This window comes from Heliangelus exortis, chromosome 14, assembly GCF_036169615.1.
Source record: "Heliangelus exortis chromosome 14, bHelExo1.hap1, whole genome shotgun sequence".
Lineage (NCBI taxonomy): Eukaryota > Metazoa > Chordata > Aves > Apodiformes > Trochilidae > Heliangelus > Heliangelus exortis.
Window position 1 is genome coordinate 12751205 of NC_092435.1, and position 18633 is coordinate 12769837.

At 47.8% G+C, this 18633-nt stretch overlaps 4 protein-coding genes across 4 annotated transcripts; 2 read left to right on the forward strand and 2 right to left on the reverse strand.

Annotated features, from left to right (window-relative positions):
* Nucleotides 1-23: 23 nt before the first annotated feature.
* On the reverse strand, nt 24-8453 carry UPF3B (UPF3B regulator of nonsense mediated mRNA decay). Its single transcript, XM_071758200.1, has 10 exons — nt 8253-8453; nt 7982-8088; nt 7766-7872; nt 5869-5967; nt 5421-5531; nt 4554-4597; nt 3717-3905; nt 3071-3222; nt 2061-2373; nt 24-1074 (listed from the first exon to the last, which is right to left on the reverse strand). Exons 1-10 carry the CDS (start codon nt 8430-8432, stop codon nt 928-930), a joined length of 1449 nt encoding a protein of 482 aa, XP_071614301.1. The 5' UTR covers nt 8433-8453; the 3' UTR covers nt 24-927.
* A 146-nt stretch (nt 8454-8599) lies between these two features.
* NDUFA1 (NADH:ubiquinone oxidoreductase subunit A1) lies at nt 8600-9927 on the forward strand. Its single transcript, XM_071758202.1, has 3 exons — nt 8600-8798; nt 9094-9183; nt 9831-9927. Exons 1-3 carry the CDS (start codon nt 8607-8609, stop codon nt 9849-9851), a joined length of 303 nt encoding a protein of 100 aa, XP_071614303.1. The 5' UTR covers nt 8600-8606; the 3' UTR covers nt 9852-9927.
* A 1271-nt stretch (nt 9928-11198) lies between these two features.
* AKAP14 (A-kinase anchoring protein 14) lies at nt 11199-14066 on the forward strand. Its single transcript, XM_071758220.1, has 6 exons — nt 11199-11271; nt 11424-11545; nt 11618-11709; nt 11867-12046; nt 12930-12982; nt 13358-14066. Exons 2-6 carry the CDS (start codon nt 11485-11487, stop codon nt 13455-13457), a joined length of 486 nt encoding a protein of 161 aa, XP_071614321.1. The 5' UTR covers nt 11199-11271; nt 11424-11484; the 3' UTR covers nt 13458-14066.
* On the reverse strand, nt 13992-18627 carry NKAP (NFKB activating protein). Its single transcript, XM_071758211.1, has 9 exons — nt 18306-18627; nt 17989-18069; nt 17566-17639; nt 17263-17382; nt 16825-16870; nt 16317-16432; nt 16085-16160; nt 15689-15838; nt 13992-14992 (listed from the first exon to the last, which is right to left on the reverse strand). The coding sequence occupies exons 1-9, from the start codon at nt 18563-18565 to the stop codon at nt 14818-14820; spliced, it is 1098 nt and encodes a 365-aa protein (XP_071614312.1). The 5' UTR covers nt 18566-18627; the 3' UTR covers nt 13992-14817.
* Nucleotides 18628-18633: the final 6 nt, after the last annotated feature.

An 18633-nucleotide genomic window follows, 5' to 3' on the forward strand; every position in this document is an offset into this window, starting at 1 on the left:
CTCAGAGAGGCAGCGCGGCCAGACCAGTTTCTGCCAGTTTATTATTGGTTTGAAGTACAAAAGACCTATGGCTAAAATTCGCTAGCTTAAGGAGGAGCTGCTACTGGTGAAGGCTCGTTCCGGGCTGTAAAACAACACTTCAAGTTATGAGGGAAGATGAAGCGGTAACCGAGAGGGCAGCAGTTAGGAAATGTTTCAGAGAGTGCTGGAAAAGAATGGGATGCTCAAACCAGCTACATTTCATCAAAAATAAGCATTTCAACGTAGGCAGACTTTACAGGAGAATTTTTGTCAGAAAAGTATTCCAATCTTAAGCCAGCTTATTCATACACTCCAACTTAGTTACTTTATCCAGAGAACCACTGGAGAGGAAAGGTCTCTCCTCCCTAAGGTCACCTCTGGGGTGCCAGGCGACTCCTCTCCTGCTCCTGGCACCTCCACAACCCCACCTCTGACCTGCCTGGTGCCAGACTGACAGGATTCAGCTACCACTGCCTGGGGCAGGAGCACCACACACCACTGCAACACCTGTGTCCACTCTGGGCAGCTCCAAGCTCGCTCTTGCTCAAGTGCATTGAACTCTGGCTCCCGTGGCTCTACAGCAAAGCTCTGGGTGTCACCTCCTCCTGACCACACCACTCATTTGTTATCAGACTTAAGGCCATAAAAGTCTTTTCTACTTTGCACAGATTCTCTTCTCTGTTGTAGTCAGAGGCCGGGAAAATAAATTCAAAGAACTGAAAATACAATGAGAACACGTTTCAAATGCCCAATCTACAACTGAGGTTCTTTAACCAGAAACATCCAACAGCACCACGCCCCCTCTGCTTCCTTGGTTCCTTCTTCGCTTCCAAGGCACTTCTGGGTTGCTTAGTACATGCTCTTTGGCTGCACAGACAGTCAGAACACATAAGGCTTGCATGCTGCTCACTCCTCCTCCTTCATGTTACTGCTCTCACTCTCTTGTTTCTTCTCAGCTCCCTGCTCTGTGGGCTTTGCAGCACTGTCCTCATACTGACACAATCTGCTGCGGCTCCGGGCTCCTGGCTGGTACAGCTGCATTGCTGGACGGTCCTGAAATAAACCACAACTGTTTAGACTCCTTCATAGCCCCCCCCCCAGCTGTCACAGTTATTATGGTATCAGCAATGGCATAAATTTTAACTTTTCGAGCTGTTCTGAGTTAGATGAAATGTAACTTCAGCTGTCTCAAAGCAAGGTTGTCTCTGTTGTGAGCCAACATCCCTGTTCAGGTCACAAAGAACTCTGCTCACAGTTCAAATTGTTCATTAAGAGCTTCCTCTTGAGAGGAGGCCAGCTCACCCTCTCTCTGAGTAGGGGCCAACTGCAAAGCTTCCTTAAAACCCCAAGTTTCCTTTGTACCCACTAAGACCTTAAGTGACATGGAAAACTTGCCTATTGATGCTACAAAAACTGTTTGCAAAATATATAAAACTAAACTGAAACATCATTTCTTGAGCCTATGGGAGACCTTTCCCAAGGCTGGGCTGGAGGAGGCTTTGAGTAACCTTGTCCAGAGGAGGTGTTCCTGCCCAAGACAGGGAGGTTGGAGCAGGTTGGAGGTTGGATCTCTAAGGTCCCTGCCAACCTAAGCCATTCTATGATTTTCTGTCATAATTCTGCACAGAGCAGTCCTGTCCCTGTTTTGGAGGAACCTTTTTATAGAGGAACCTTTTCAAACACACTCCCACTTGGAGATGTGTTTTCAGGCATGCATAGCATCAGCATAGATACAGATAGATCAATTTATGGAGTAGGTCAGCAAATGAAGAGGGATCATTGTCTTTACAATGTAGCCCACAGTATCTTGGCTTAATTCCTACACAGGGCCAAAAAAAAAAAATAAAAAAAATCACAAACAGTTCAGCAAAGTTTAGCGGACAAAGAGGGAAACTTTCTAACTGTGGCAGAGTTTGTTACCAGAACAGGGAGAAGTTTCACCAGAGAAACCACAGGGTTCTTTCCTTGAACTGCTTTTATCCTACAACCCACAAGCTGCTCCTTATGAATCAACACATGAACTGAAAGAAATCCAGCACCTTGTTTCTGATACGATCCCTCTTGATTGTATCCTCTTTTTTATCGTCTTTGGTTACTTTCTCAGATTTGTCCGTGCTGCTGGTAAAGTCTGTAAGATCACTTTTCTTTCCCTTTTCTCTCAGTAAGTCTCTCTCCTTTTTCACCTCTTCCTCTTTTCTTCTAAAAACCTTCTCTTTCTCAAAGCGCTCTCTCTGCCTCCGACGCTCCTCTTCTTGGCGCCTCAGTTTCTCCCTCTGTGCTCTCTCATATTCTCTGTCTCTTTCAAAATCTCTATCTCGGTCCCTGTAGTCCTTTACACACTCATCTTCCGATCTGTATAAAAACAAAACTGAAAATTAAGCTCAAAAGATTCATCAGACAGAGCTGGGAGATCAATGTAAAACTGGTGTAAACTGGCAACACGCAGACGACAGACTGGCAGGTGCTAGGGAGCTCGTGGGAAGCTGCAGTAACCCCAGTCATGCACCAGAGCCAGAGATGACACTGAGTGCTAGCACTTCCTCCCCTTCTGCTCACAGAGCTGGCAGAGTCTCCCCTGGCTTTGTAAAACACCTCAGTTTCTGTCTCATCTCTATTTCTCACATGGCAGAACTGAGCTTTGCACAGACCACGGAGCTGCTGAGAACTGCACCTTCCACGAGGCTGAAAGGGACTGGAGTGCTAACTGGAGTGCACCTCTCCTCTCACCAGGGTTAGAGTTCTCTCATTGCAAGGACAGTGCTCCCAGCCTGCTGCAGGTCACCTGCACCTGGGCTTCTTTTGAGACTTCCTACTGCCAGTTGCAAAAAAATATTAAAATTGTCCACCAGTGAAGAACTGTCAGGTAACACAAGCTTTCTGTAACCACGGGGATGTGCACTGCCACAAAGAACACACCCCACGCCTTCTATCAGAAAAGTAATTTGAAAGGAGTTTCAAAACATGGTCATGGCAGAGCAGGCTAAGCCTCAGAACCATCAGGAAACAAGATATATATACATAGATATATTTATAGCAAGTACTAGAATACTTTTTTGCCTTCTCTTCTTTTGTCTCCCCATCAGATCGTTTGGCAGATGCACTACTCGCATTTTTTTCCTCCCTCAGAGTTTCTTTTTCCAGTTTCTTGGATTTTTCTTTTCTCTCCAAGTCTTTTTCATCTTTTTCAGGCTTCTTAAGTAGCTACAAAGAAAACAGAAGTCTCAACTAAAAAGCTCACTCTAATACATATTGTCTGGCACAACACCGAAATTGCATCAAAGGAACCACAGTCCAGTAAGAAATAAACATTAAGGAAGTGGTACTACTGCAAACTGTAGGATTTCTAAAGCTGGAGTGTATGAGTAAGCATAATTCACACAGCAGACTAGGATTTTTCTCCTAAAACAGGCCAGTTTAGCTTAAAAATAGTCTCCATTCCATAGTGAATTCACAGTTCTGGTAACCACAGCATGTACAACAGTCACATGACAAAAGCTTTAAATATTCCTATGAAGCAGTACAGCATGTAAACCTTTACAATGCCTAATATTGACTGTTACAAAAAAAGTGGCAATTTACTAACACCAAGCTCATGAGATTCTTCACACAATACTCAAAGCACATTTTGAGAGACTGATATACAAATAATAGGGGAAAGGGAGTGTAACAGTTTATAATAAAGAACTGTTCTAGACCTTAATCTTTGGTTCTTCTTTTGATCTGTCTCTTTCTTTTTCTGGGCATCTGTCTACTTTCTTCAGTTTTTCTGCTTCTTTTCTCTTTCTTCTCTCCTCCTCTTTCCATTTTCTTCTTTCCTCTTCTCTTTGTCTTTTTCTTTCCAGTTCCCTCCTCCTCCTCTCCTCTCTTTTTTCTTCTCTCAGTCTCTGAATGTGTGAAAGCAAAGAGAAACAGTGTGTTTCCACACCAGAAAACATCCCTTTAAGCCTAACAAGATGCCTGGCCACAAAGTGATCAAGTATTTAATCACCAAATAACTGACCTCAAAACCATTCCTATCATAAAAGATTAAAAAAAGCATCATCTTGATTGTTCAGCTGTGAACCTGAACATGTTACAGCAGCATTTTTTTCCCCAAGCATAAACCTTGATCCAAACTGCCTGAAAAGGCCCAAAAACAACAGCAGCCTCAGCCTTTATCACTCTAGTCTTAATTAATCTGCCTCATCTGTGATTTTCTCCATTACTAAAGGTTACAATAGTACTATGTGCCAGGAGAATGACCACCTCCAGGGACCTCAGTAATAACTGCATTAAAAATGAAAGCATTAAAAAGGAATCAAGTTTGGCAGGGCCACAAGAGACTGTGACCAGAACACACAGAGAGCACCACCAGAGTTCCTGTAGTCTGAAATATGTGACCCAAATGTTAACAGTTCAGTGGGGTCAAAAGCATCTTCTTCAAAAGGAAGTGCAGAAAGGTACCAGTGCACACACTGCAACAGACACATCCAAGCTATAAACAAGCAAATTGTACTTGCAAGCAATGAGAAGATTCTGGAGAGAGGTCTTACCTGTTTATTTTTCAAGAAGTTCAATAAAGGAGTGGTCTTTTTAGCTAGGGAATATATAAAAGAAATGTAAACAGTTTGCCTTATTGAATACTGCAACACCAACAACAAAACCCTGTGTGAAATGAAATAAATGAAATGAAATGAAATGAAATGAAATGAAATGAAATGAAATGAAATGAAATGAAATGAAATGAAATGAAATGAAATGAAATGAAATGAAATGAAATGAAATGAAATGAAATGAAATGAAATGAAATGAAATGAAATGAAATGAAATGAAATGAAGGAGCCTTAAGGATTATCCAGCCTCTCTCCTCTCACACACTGCATCAAGTATTCCACCAGCAGCTGGTGGTGTCTTTAGGACACTAATATGACATCCAGTGCACCCATCTGTAGCAAGATATTCAGTCTGCATTAGGCTTTTCCTGGATTCTTTCACTTGGAAAGAAATCCCTGGAAGATGCTTAAAACCAAAGCATTTTTGTGGGATTTTACCTGACCACAGGACCTCTTTAACTCGTGCCTGCACAAAACATCACTGCTCACAGCATTCCAGCTCAAACATCACTGCATCTCACTGGGAGGCAGCCCCACCACAGCCCTGTCTGGCTAATAAACCTCTGACCAGCAGTTTACAACCACAAGGAAGGTTATCATATAAAACTTAAACCCAGAAAAGAATAGAGAGCACAGAAGCAAAATGAAATGCAGTGATAAACAGTAGCCTAAAGGTGTAACAAACACCAAGCTGACACACAAAAGAATTCAGTCTCCTCAAGGTTGAGAAATCAGAGCTTCAAATTAGACCACATGCATCTCCCTGTGCTCTAGGAAAAGGTAAGTGCAGCACACAGATTTCCATACCAATCAGCTCTTTGTTTCTTGCCTCTATTTCCTCCAACAAAGTTTCAGGAGTGGAGGTTAATTTTTCATCATCTGCACTGTAACTTTCCAAAAACTTCTTGTACTCTGGATCTACAGGGGAAGAAAAAAGGGAAAAAAAAAAAGATATACTGTAGCAAGGAAAGAATTTGCACTGCTCACTGCTGGAGGTCTGGGTGAGATCTAAGTCATGTTTATGGGTCACCTTTTCATAAGCTGACAGCTCTCAAATGAGCTGCTGCATGATGCTTGTTCAGGGCAATCCTACTTAATAGATTTACAGCTGACAAAGCAGTGCTAATAAGCTTCACACGTAATTAAGCAAACATTCTATTGATAAACTACAGTGTCACAGTAAAAACATCCAATTCAAATTACTTCTAGGACTTTCAAGCCTACACGTGCAGAACAAAGGAGCAAGCTGTTATACCATCTTCAATAGTTCCAGTTTTGGCATCCTTTTTCTTACTCTTCTTTTTTGCAGCTTTTTGGAAAGGTGCAAACTCAACTATGGCAGCATATTCCTGACCTGTTAAGAGGAGAGGGGAAAAATACATTAAAATAGAGATGGAAGAGACACAAAGTAAGAGCATGTTGTCCATATCTAAAGCAGGCAGTTAAGCCTCACAGGATGCATGCAGTACCAGGAAGGACTGCTTGGGCAGCACAAAAACATTCTTGCATTTTGAAAGCCATTTAATAAGGCAACATTTTAGAGACAGCAGAATTCAAGACCTAAATCCTCTCACTATGTTAATAAAGCCATAATCTTGTTGCAGACTCACAACAAGAAGGCAGCCCTAGAATCAAGACTGCCTGTCACTGCCAGCTCAGCCACACCACACCACGAAATACCCTCAGCCTCCAGACTCTGCACTCATTGTGCAAGCACAAGAAAACATTTTAAGTAAATGCAACTGAGGCAAATCTCAATTTTTGGCAAAATACAAGAGTGTAGCACATCACAGGAAGGCTTTAAAGTTCTCTCCTGGCCAGAATGCCACATTTATGGCTGCATAAATCCCACCTTGCTGTTGGGTTTGGCAAACACCGTGTGCTGTGACATTGTGACTGAAAAGATTCAGGTGTTACCACAGCCTGACAGGCAACCCTCCTAAAGAAGGAAGAATCTCATGCACAGAGCTTTGTGTCACACAGAACACCTGGCTGGCTGAAATGCAAAAATTGTACTTGGTTCAAGGTGAAACCTTGGAATCCCTGGTTTGGGTTGGAAGGGACCTTAAGCATCATCCAGTTCCACCCCCCTGCATGATCAGGAACACCTCCCACCAGCCCAGGCTGCTCCAAGCCCCATCCAACCTGGACCTGAACACTTCCAGGGATGGGGCAGCCACAGCTTCCCTGGGCAGCCTGTGCCAGTGAAGAATTTCTTATTAATACCTAATATGAATCTCTACTCTTCCAGCCTGAAACCATTCTCCCTTGTCTTATCACTCCAGGCCCTTGGAAAAGTCCCTCTCCAGCTTTCCTGTAGCCCTTCAGGTACCAGAAGGCTGCTGTAAAGTCTCCCAAGTGCCTGCTGAAGCCAACAGGAAGGTTCTTGTTAAAGCATTTGATGAATATGTAAGTTTAGGGTCTATTGTTGAGAGACAGCTCTTAGTGCCACTCAATGCAAGCAGTTTCAAAATGCAAAATTAAAAGAGATGTACTAAAACCTCAACTTGTATTTAGAAAAAAGGTAAGTGGAGTCTAAACGTTGGGATGTTTAACCAATTAATTAAACAAAATATTCGTTTCCTACAGAGAAATGTCCCCAGAGAGCAGTCACGTTCATGACTTAAGACTGCAAGGAACAAGCTGCTCCTTTTATTGAGTCAAGATGGCTCAGTTGTGAACTGGAAAAAGCAATAACTTGAATTAAAAACTGGCAAATATAAAAAAGTCCCCATGTTAGAAGCATACAGAACAGGTGAGGGAAGCAGCAGAGGGTGGCATCATTAACCTCAGCTTCATTTAGCTTGGAGAGTGAAACCAACTGCCCACTTGCACTTCTCAGACTTCACACTGGGGCATGACAAGGCAAGGATGCACCTCAGCAAGGCAGCAGCTGCCCTCTGATACCCCAACTGCCCCAACACACACTCCCACACTTCACTGGGTGTCACAACACACAAACACCAGAGAGAAACACACAGAATCGATCCCCACTGCTTTCCACAAAGCATGAGACATTCCCTTTGCCCTTTGGGATACTGCCTGGCGTTGGTGTGAGGCACCAGAGCCCATCGGATGGGCAGTGTCACCCCCACCCCTGCCCCCGGGGCACCGGGACAGACGGGGAGAGGCAGCCGAGCGCCTTCACTCGCCTTTGTGATCCACAAAAACGTAGCCGTCAAAGCGGTCCCTGAAGAGGACGATGTCTTCCTGGTTTTTGAAGTTGATGTAGGCTCTGGAGAACATGTGAGGGTACAAGCTGCGGAGAGACGGGAGCAGAGCGTGACTGACCGGGCAGCGGCGGAGCCTCCCGGGGCCCCACTGAGGAAACGGGGAGGGGGGGGGAGGGAGGGGTCCGGCGGCCCTACCTGGAGTCGTTGGCGAAGAACTCGAAGTAGTCGTGCTCGGGCAGGGGCTGGAGATGCTCCTCCAGCTGCTCCTTCGTCAGGCTGGGCGGCAGCCTCCGGATCACCACCTGCGGCGGGCACCGGCGTTAGGGCGGCCGCAAACCGGGCACGGCCGCGCCTCCCGCTTCCCGGAGCGGCCCCGGCTCCCCCGGCTCCCCCCGCTCCCCTTCTCCTTCTCCTCCTCCGCGGCCGCCGTACGAGTCCCGTTACCCGGGGATGGCGCAGGCCTCACCTTGCTGAGCGTCTCCTTCTTGTCCTTAGGCCGCTCCAGGCGGTCGAGCTCGGCGCCGCCGGTCCTGCCATCGGTGCCGGCGGTGGCCCCGGTCGCGGTCCCGGTTCCCAGCACTGTTCCCGGTCCAGCAGGCGGCCCCCGCCGCTCCTTGGGCCTGGCGTTCTCCTTGTCCTCCTTCATCCCGGGCCCCGGCACAGCGCCACCGGGCCCGCGCGCACATTGGCCGCCGCGCCTCTCGCGCGACTGCGCCTCACGGGGCCACGAGACGCGCCCCAGGCCGAGCCCCCCCTGCCCCGGCCCCGCCGGACTACAGCTCCCGGCATGCACCGGGACTTCCGGACTACAGCTCCCGGCATGCCCTGTGCCCCGGCGGTGCGGGGCAGGCCGGGAAGCGCGGCGGAGCAGTGCGGTGGTACCGGCGGGGATCCCGGAGCAGCAGCGAGGATGTGGTACGAGATCCTGCCCGGCATGGCCATCATGGGCATCTGCCTCAGCATCCCCGGCCTCTCCACCATCTTCATGCACCGCCTGTCCAACGGCGGCAAGGTCAGCGCGGGGCGGGGTCACCGGGACGCATGGGCCCCGCCTCTCCCCCCCCTCCTTTCCCCGGTGACCCCGGGGCTCCGCTTCCCCCCGTGAACCTCTCCCCCCCAGCTCCTTCTTCATCCTGGGCTCCCTTCCCCCTCTGCCCCCTCCTCTCCCCCCCCACGACTCTTCCTTGCTGAGATCCCCTTGGCACCCATCCCCTCCCCGCTCCCCCGCCCCTTCCCTCAGGACTCCCGAGGTGTCCCGGGGAGCCCCTTCCCGGGCTCCGTGTCACCCGTCTCTGTGGTGCCCGCAGGAGAAGCGGATCGCCCGGTTCCCCTTCCAGTGGGTGCTGATGGAGCGGGACCGGCGGATCTCGGGGGTGAACAAGTACTACGTGTCCAAGGCAGGTGCTCCGGGATTCACCTGGGCAGGGAACCGGGAGCCACGGGCTGCTCCCCACAGCCCCCAGCTCTGGCCAGGGCTTCCCTCAGCCTCTGAGCTGAGAACTGGGGGCTCTGGGGGCTTTTTGGAGCTCACTCGCAGCTGCCCTCTCTGGGAATGTGCATTTTAGTTTGTTTTTTTTTTTTTTTTAATTAGGACTTGGGTGTTGCAGAAGCAAACCTGTGTTAAGTCTTAACTCGATGGGGTGCTGAGACATATCATATAAACAGTAATATTTATATATTATAAACATATATAAACAATAAACATATAAACATATAAACAATAAACATAAAAATAATGATCACTGAGGCCCCTTCCAACCTGACATTCCATGATTTTCAGCTATGCTTTCTTTTTCTTAAAAATTGGTTGGAAACAGAAGTGCTGAGGTACTAACGGGCTGACTCCTGTGCTTACCTCTGCTGTCAGAGTGGTTCCAAAGAATGTTTATCTCTATGGTGATAGGTGCTTTATAAATAAATATAAATATACACATAAATATACGTATAATTATACATTTATATTATATTATATTAAATATTATATATATCTTGTATGGTAGCAGTGCAAATGGCAAAGATACAGCTGATACTGTTTCTTTTTCAGGGCCTGGAGAACATCGACTAAGGTGGCAGCATTTGGAGACCCCCCATACCTACACAAAGTGATTTAACTCTTTAATAAAGATGTGCACTTAATTCAACTCCTGTGTCTGTGTTGCTGTGGGGGGTTGACCCCAGCTGGATATTGGGTGCCCACCAAAACTGCTCTTACCACTCCACTCCTCAGCAATAACCACCATAACCAGAACAGACTTGACTTGGGGAAATTAGTTTGACTTGTTACCAATTAAATCAGAGTAGGGTAATGAGAAATAAAAACAAACCTTCAGCTACTTTCCTCCCTTCTTCCCAGGCTCAACTTCACTCAACAATTTTTTCTACCTTCTCCACTCACAGTGGCCCAGAGAGGGAATTGGGGTTGTGGTCTGTTCATCACACCTTGACTCTGCTGCTCCTTCCTCCTCACACTCTTCCCCTGCTCCATCCCTGGATCCTTCCCATGGGAAACAGTCCAGGAGCTGCTCCAGCCATGGGTCCCTCCCACAGGGTGCAGTCCTTCAGGAACAGACTGCTCCAGCCTGGCTCCCCTGCTCCAAACCTGCTCCAGGATGGGCTCCTCTTTCCATGTGTCCTTCCAGGAGTGCTCCAGCACAAGCTTCCTGTGGGGTCACAGCCTCCGTGAAGCACCCACAGCTCCCTGGAAGGAGGAGGATAGAGAGAAGTTTGTTTTCAGCTGGGAGGGAACCCAACACACCTTTAGCAGCCTCCCAGGGGGGCATAAACCCACAACTGCTTGTGCTGCACTTGCTGAACTGTCTCACTTGAAGATGTGAGGTTAAACCAGTTTACAGGTGATATTCTAACTGGGGCAACGTCCCCTGAGAAGATGGAGGGAGTGGCAGCAATGGGATGGCAAGCACTGAATGAAGCAGAAACTGAAGATGTCAGGGGCCAAGTCAAGTGGCAAAATCGTGAGGTATTTGGTGGGTAGTGGGCAGTGCAGTGATTCCCCCAGATGCTGTAAGGAAAACTGAAGAGCTGCAAATGCCCAAGTCAAGGAAGGAGTGAAGAAATTATTGGGAACTTTAGGATTTTGCAGGAAGCAAGCACTTGTGTTTTCTCTAATTTTCTGTCCCTTGCCTACAGAAAGGCAAACCCTGGGAGAGGGTGAAGTGACCACGAAAATGTGGTCAAAACTCAGATGAAGAATTAAAACTGTCACTCACTGGGACCAGTACAACCCCCTAACCCCATTGCAGCCAAACGGGTTTTTACTGGTCCTGCTGTTCCAAACTGGCCCTGATGGGCCAAAGGGACCTTTCTGCTGCTGGCATTTGAAAAAAAATAAAACAGAACAGGAGGAATTTCCCCTCCCGGGGGATCCAGGAGCCCAGCGCTCCCGTTGCCATGGCAACACCAAACAAACACTCCCGGGATCACCGGGGACCGGGGAGGTGACACAGGGACGGGAGCTGCTCTGAGCAGTGAGTGGAGCTGAGCAGAGGCCGGGAAGGGAGCAGGGGAGTCAGAGGGGGAAATGGGCCCACAGCTCTTCCTGCTGTCTCTGGAGAATCCTTCTCCAGCTGGGCCTGAAGCTTCTCAGCTGGGTCCAACTGTCTCTTGTGTGTTTCTGAAGGTGAAGACAACAGACAAGGGGGTGGAAAACGCTGCCAGTGAGGAGCAAACCTCACATTCTGATGGAAAATGGGAGAAGCAGTACAGAGGAACATCTTCCAGAGCAGGAGGAAAAAGATAAAGGTAGGGTGTCTGCTCTATCTGCATATGTCAGGGTCTTCCTAGAAGGATTTATCAGCATTTTCTCTATTTTAGAAACCAAGTGTGTCATCAAAGATATTCAGTGGACCACAGGTGAAGACTTCACAGTAGAGAGAGGAAAGGAACAGATTGAGGAACTGATTTCTGTGAGTGACAATTTCACCCACTCACTCAGGTCACACCTTCCCACTGCTGAGGGCTGTGAAAAATGAGAGGAGAGCAGCACCACAGCTCCTTTTTAGGACCTCCCTCCAGTCACCTCTGCTAGAGAGGGAATTCCAGTGCCACCTTTCTGTCCTGCAGACATGGGAGGTTCACGAGAGTTGGCTTCACTGGTCAGAATTCCTTCAGGAAGAAGAACTGAAGGACAGCAAGAGGTACCACTACAGAGTGTGCTGGAGCATGCCAACACGCAGGAAACCCATCCCACGAGCGACAGCAAGCATCTTCTTTGTTATAGAGATCTCCAAACTTAAACCTGCTGTAAGCACTCAGAAACAGCATGTAGCAACCCTGGAAGGGACAGGAGTCGGGGGAGTTCCTGAGGCAGGGAAACACCAGGGCAGTGGAGAGACCAGCCAGGAGCCCCAGCTCTGAGGAGAGAGGCTGAAGAGGCCTGGGCATTGCCAGAGCAGGAAATGTAGACATGGGGGAACTAGGAATCAGTTGCTGAGGGGAGCAGAGCACAAAGCCAGAGGCAATATTGTGAGGACTGTCAGAAACATTACAGAGGATCTGGCAGGATCCCACATCTGCTTTCCTGCTCATACAGCTTCCCATGCTAAGCAACAGCAACTGCTTTGGGCAGCTGTAAAAAGGGCTGAGCAGGGGCAAGTTAAGGAAGTTAGGGAAATGTAAAAGTGAGAAACCTCGTGGGTTGAGATAAAAGTAGCTCAATGATTAAAAAGAAAAAGAAATGCAAAGGAAAATATAACCAGGAGAGAGCAACATAAAAACTAAGACAAGCAGTGCAATTTTCCACCACAAAGCAACCTGGTCCCTGACCACTGTCTCCCCCAAATACCTCACCCCTGGTTTTATTGCTGAGCATGGGCTGGGATGTCCCTTGGGTCACTTGGGCTCAGCTCTCCCTGCTCTGTCCCCTCCCACCTTCTTGTGCACCCCTGGTCACTGGCTGGGGGGGTGTGAGGAGCAGGAAAGGCTTGGGCTCTGGGTCAGCACCACTCAGCAGTGACAGAACCAGCCCTGTGCTACCCACTAAACCAAAATTATTCTAATCTGTACCAGAAACATTGTGCAAGCACACAGGTTATTTCTGAAGAAGTAGAGAGCAGCTCTCACCTAATTAGTGTCTGCTTTTTGAGGTCCTGTATGTGAACTCTGCCCTGTTTCTCCTCTCTCTCAGACCTCGCCTGTGGAGGTGTTCTTCACTCTGGAGTCCAGCAGGCTGATTCACAGGTAAATGTAATTATTCTTCCACCACTAACACAACCTGGGAGCTTCTAGCAAGCTTTCCTATGCCAAAAAAAAAAAAAACCAAACCAACAATAAAAAAACAGGGAGGAGACTGAAGTAAGGAAGCTTGTAGTGATAGCAGAGAGGTGGAGGAAGCTGTCAAAACCTTGCTATGCAAAACTTACCATGAGCTTCACTCCAGCACACAGATGGACAGGCACCCCATGAGCTGTTTCCATAAAGCATTTTTCCTGGGATTACACAGGTAGAGGTGCCTTTTTTCAGCAAACAGGATTGCCCTGTGAGTAACAGCCTGCTGGCCAAACTTGGATGCAATATTCTTCTTTCCATCCACCCTCTTTTTATTCCATCCTCCAGGCCAGAGCAGTGTCGGTTTAGAGAAAAGTGGCTTAAGGACATCATTGAAAATAAATTAATCCTCATGGAAAGGTCTCATCTCCAAAACAGCTCCAACTGACCAGCACCAAGACTCTCCTGGTATTTTGTGGAGAATCAAACAAACCCAATGAGAAAAGAATGGCTCCTTCTCATTAGCATTTCTGCTTTGTGGATACATTAAATCTGTGCAACATCAACTGCAGCCTGACCTGGGAGCTGGTGCCTTGCAGGAATGGGAGGGTGTGCCAGGACAGAACCAAATTCCAGAGTGTAAACAGGAAGAGGCAGCTGGGCTGGATGGGCTGCTTGTGAACACCAAGTCTGCACAACTCCAGGGCAAATGTTACAGGATTTTTATTTTCTTTATACAAATATACAAGACATCTCTGCTGCTGAAACTACAACACAGAGACTTAAGGAGAAGCTCCTCTGGAAAACACTTGTTTTTTAAAAGCATTTGAGAATAAGAAGGCTGAAGGGGGGATGTTTGGAAATATGCAGTTGAATAACAGACAACCACCACAGAAGCACCACCTTCAGAGGAGGAGGCCTCTGAGTGCAGAATTCAAAAGACAGCCACGTAATGCTGCTGAAACAGAACAAATTAAAATACTGCAGGAGTTAAAATAAAGTTTTAATCTAGAACACTTCCACAAAGAAAAAAAATTTCAAATAAATTGAAAGATAACTCCTTGTTACCACCTGTGTATACCCAGGGGTTCCAATCACTGCTCCCCACTGCTCTAGTACCTATGTATAACATAGGAGAAAAAGAAGCAAGCAACCTGAGCTCTTTACCACAGGCTTTGGTGTAGATCTGACCCTGCAGTCACCACTACTTTACACCCCAATTGCTATCTGCTTGCTTTAAAGTAACTGAAGCCCAGCTGTATTAAATTACAAACTCATTCCTATTTACAAGTCTAGTTTGAACCACAAACCAAACTCAACTGTTCTGAGAACAAAAAATAAATCTAGAAGACTTGTGAAAAAATACTTAACTGGACAGTCTTAGGTCTTAAACAGGAACTTGGGAGCAGCTTTGTTTTTGCTAGTTACTACTGGTTTGCTTATGATGGCCAGGCTGCTCTCATTAGCCAAAATAAAAGGAAAAATCACACTTATCAGCATCAGGTATCAAAGCCCTCTCATGGAATCTTCCCTCTTGTGCGATTCAAAGTGAGAAGGCAACACTGGCAGGTCTCACCTTCCCAGCCTGTTCCTGCCTGCTCTGAAGCCTCTCACTGTACAGAGATACCTTGTAGATGGCTCAACAAATCATTCAGGAAGATCTGACAACAGTAACCCTGTTTCTTTGATACAAGTAACGCACACCCCCAGGTTCCGCCTTGCTGGGTCAAAGGCACCGCAGCACTTGCGGCTTTTTCCAAGCTACCTCCGGCACAGGTTTGCAGCTGCTTGGCAGCTGAAATATAAAATTATTTCTCCTCTTTGCCCTTAGTCTTTCTGTAGACCATCTCTCGAAAGCTTGCAAGGATCTTATTCTCTCTCTTCCTCCTCTCCTCCTGGTTGAAGGAAGCCAGAGCTCTCTTCTCATCCGCGCTGTAGATCTGGTTCTCCTTCCGCAGGCGCACGGCTTCCATCCGGCGGTGCCTGGGGAGCAGAGGGTGGTGCAGGGATGGGACACCCACCCACCACACCCAGCCCCCTCCCACACCTCACACTGTCTGGAGGGGCTTACAGATAAAGGTACCCACACTAAAGAGTCTGAGCTGCACACAAACCTCCCCAGGAAGGAGCGTTGCAGAGCAAGAAGCTGATCCCCGGGGGTGTCTGTGCTCAGGTAGTGAGGTGGAGGATTCACCTGCCCCAGAGTGTCAGCTGCTGGATTGCCAGAATTGAAGTGAAATTCTTGTTGGATTCATAGAGAAAAAAGTGCAGCCAGCATCTCATACTTTGATTTGTTTCCTGCAAAGAGCTAGCACGTCACCCCTGCTGTCCAGAGACCACCTCTGAGCCACCCGACACAAGCACCTCCTCATTTCAAGCACAAATTACAAGTGTATTTACTGCAATTAATTTTTTTGCTCCTGAGGAGAAAGTGTCCTTAGCAAATCCTCATCATCTATCTACAGCAACAGGGAGTTTGTTGTTTATCACTGCAAGCACACAGAGGGTTGGACTTGATGATCTCTGAGGTCCCTTCCAACCCAGCCAATTCTGTGATTCTATGAGAGCACCTTCTGTGCTCGCAGCCAGAGCCTGGAAGCAACCTCCCAACCCACCAACCAACTCTTGGAAGCAGCTCTGGAAAATTTCACTCAGCCATAGGGATCATCTAATCCATACCTGCTGCCACTCATGACGTAACCAGAGCTCTCAAACGATGCAATCTCTTCACTGGTCAAACCAATTTCACCTCTCCGGGGGATCCTTTTTCCTGCTTTCACATACTCTGCCATTGCTGCACCTTCACCAGGCAGGAGGGCGTGCCCATAGCTTGAAAAACAAACAAAAAAATCAGGGATTTCAGACAGTCTGATACAGAGAACCTGAGATAAACACTCAGCTTCCCTGCCTGCTTCTTGCTACCCCTGCATTTTTAAGCATTCTCTTACTCTTTCTTCCCTGTGGCTAACACTTGTAACACCATCTGAAATAACCAGCTGAATCTACTCTGATTAAATGGCAACAAAAGTCCTGGCTGATTGAGTTGATCCAAGCACTTTAGAGCTGGCTACTCACTTCAGGGGCCTGTCATCCTGAGAGGCATGAGTTTTTGGAGCTTCTGGGCCAATCAAACTATCAGCTTCTGTATTTCCTGCAACAATAAAATAACGAGGAAGATCAATATTGTGCCCATTGTTCTTTGTTATCAGAACAGTTACACAAGCCAGAGACACCTAAGAAAGAATTCACAAAAAGGACAAAGGACACCAAGAAGTTTCAAAACAAGTTTAAGGTGAGGTGAACTTACTTGATCTCTCAATCCAGAGATCTTCCCCTTGAACTGTTTCATCATCAGAATCTTCACTACTTGAATCACTGGATTCCTTCCTGCTCTTCTTATTTCTCTTTTTCTTATATTTCTTCCTGTGATAAAGTCAAAGACAACGTGCTTTAAATCTACCACATTTTAAGATGAAAGAAAGTGCTTGGAATCATACTCCAGTCACCAGCTTCTCAAGGCAACCTCCCCCTGTGGGAAGGCTGTCTGGCTGCTGAGAGGTTGCAGTAAACAAAGACCATACACACACTTTTATGTCCTTTATGGCATTACAAAGTGCCTCCCTGACTTTGCAGTGAGTCCTCTATGCTGCATGGTTCTGTAGATTTAAAGAAAATCCATAAAATTAAGATTATTTGACAGCATCTGTAGCCCTGATTTCATTTTTCTCTGAGCTTTCCTCACTGCCTGCTAAGAAAGTGGTGGTGCCCTCTAGTCAGAAGCAGGTAGAATTACACACAACAACCTGTAAACTTACTTTCTGTTCTTCTTTTTCTTCTTCTTGCTTTTCTTTTTATCTTCATCTGAAAAAAAAGAAAAGCATATAGATTATAAAAAAAGAAATTACTTGCTATTACTATGCAGTTTACTCCCTCCCTCCACCAGAATGTCTCAGAGCACAGCTTCTCAGAGGTGATTTCTTTAGGTACCAAAAACCACTGAGAAAGTTTCAGCAGAAAGCTGCCTGCAGCACTGCTCAGTACCAGAACATTCCAGATATCTTACTGGCACCTGATGCCCACTGGATGTAACATTCAGAATTCCTCCTTCCTGAGGCCAGACACCAGGTGGATGCTGCAGCTCTCTCTGGAACTTGAGAACATTCCAGGTGTGCAGCCAAAGCCCTCAGCACTGCTTTGTGTCCAGAGGAGCAGCAGGAGATGTGTCTGTACAAACCCAACCCCTCCTTCCTTACCACTGGAGTTCTGCTCAGACTCTGAGTCGCTGTCGCTGTCCTCAGAATGTTTTCTGTGTTTCCTTTTGGATGCCTTCCTCTTTTTCTTCTTTCTTTTCTTCTTCTTTTTCTTTTTTTCCTCTGGAATATTGTTTTAAGGATAACATTAGGTGACAGACAGGGATGATCAACCTCCACGTGCATTTCCTGATATCCCCAAAGCCATGCCCAGGGGTCAGAGTCAGTGAACCCCCTGCAAGGTGCAGCAGCAGCTTTGAGACTTCCAGAGCCTCTCATTTTTGAAACAAAGCCAAACCAGAATACCTTCCGAGCTGGAATCTGAGGAACTGCTCTTGGATTTTGCCTCTTCATCTTCTACTGGTGTATGCTCATCAGAACTGAGTAAAGAGAAAAGTCTGCTCTTAAAAATCTGTTTTGTAGTAGAAGGTCCAAAAGCACACTCGTGATGACAACACTTGTGCAGATTGGGAGTAAATTCTTGTCACAGAACAAACTGTCCCACAGTGTGGGAACTGCTTTCAGAACCACAACACAAAGGTCACCACACCCACAATAAATCATGTCCTGCACATATTGGGAATATTTGGGAAAAAGAAAAGTTAACGAGCTCGTTTCTGTCACTCAGAACCAAACGGACACAACTTAATTAGTGGCAGGGAAAAGAAAACTTTGTAAATTCAACTGACACACAACCAATATGGTAAGGACAGGAAGAATGTGCCTTACTCGGGGTCAGGAACCTTTGGTGACAGTCCCCAGACTTCAGGTGCTCCCAGCTCCCCGATTCTCTCTCTCTCATTGAGCCTCCTGTAAGGCAAACACCGCACTGACCCCCAGCACCCCCCCGTGCGCCTGTTCCAACACCCACCCTCAGCCGCACAAACACCGGCAGCAAACCGCGCTGCAGGCCACGGAACAGCCCCGCGGTACAGGCCCTGCCCTCCCCCGCCCCGGGACCCGCCGACCCTCCCGTCCCCGGCAGCCCGGTTCCCCCGAGCACGACGGGCGCCGTGCGGGGAGCCCAGCGCGGGTCCGGCGCTCGCCTCTGCCTCAGGATCTCCTCCTTCTCCTTCTCGTAATACTCGGGCCAGGCCTTGCCGTGGTAGTGCCCGTGGTGCGGGGCGGAGCGGGGCCCGCCGGGCGTGCGCTCACGGGAACGGGACCAGCTGCGGCTCCGCCGGTGGCTCGTCCGCTTCAGGCCGTTGCGTTCTCGGGACCGGGACCGGGAGCGGGATCGGGACCTGCGGCCCCGCCGATCGGGGCTGACAGCCGGCGGGCTGCGCGAACGGGACGCCGGCGCCATGGCGGCCGCTCAGGGGAGCCGCTTCCGGGAGGCGCGTGGCTTCCGGCGCCCTCCCTCCCGCACGGGCG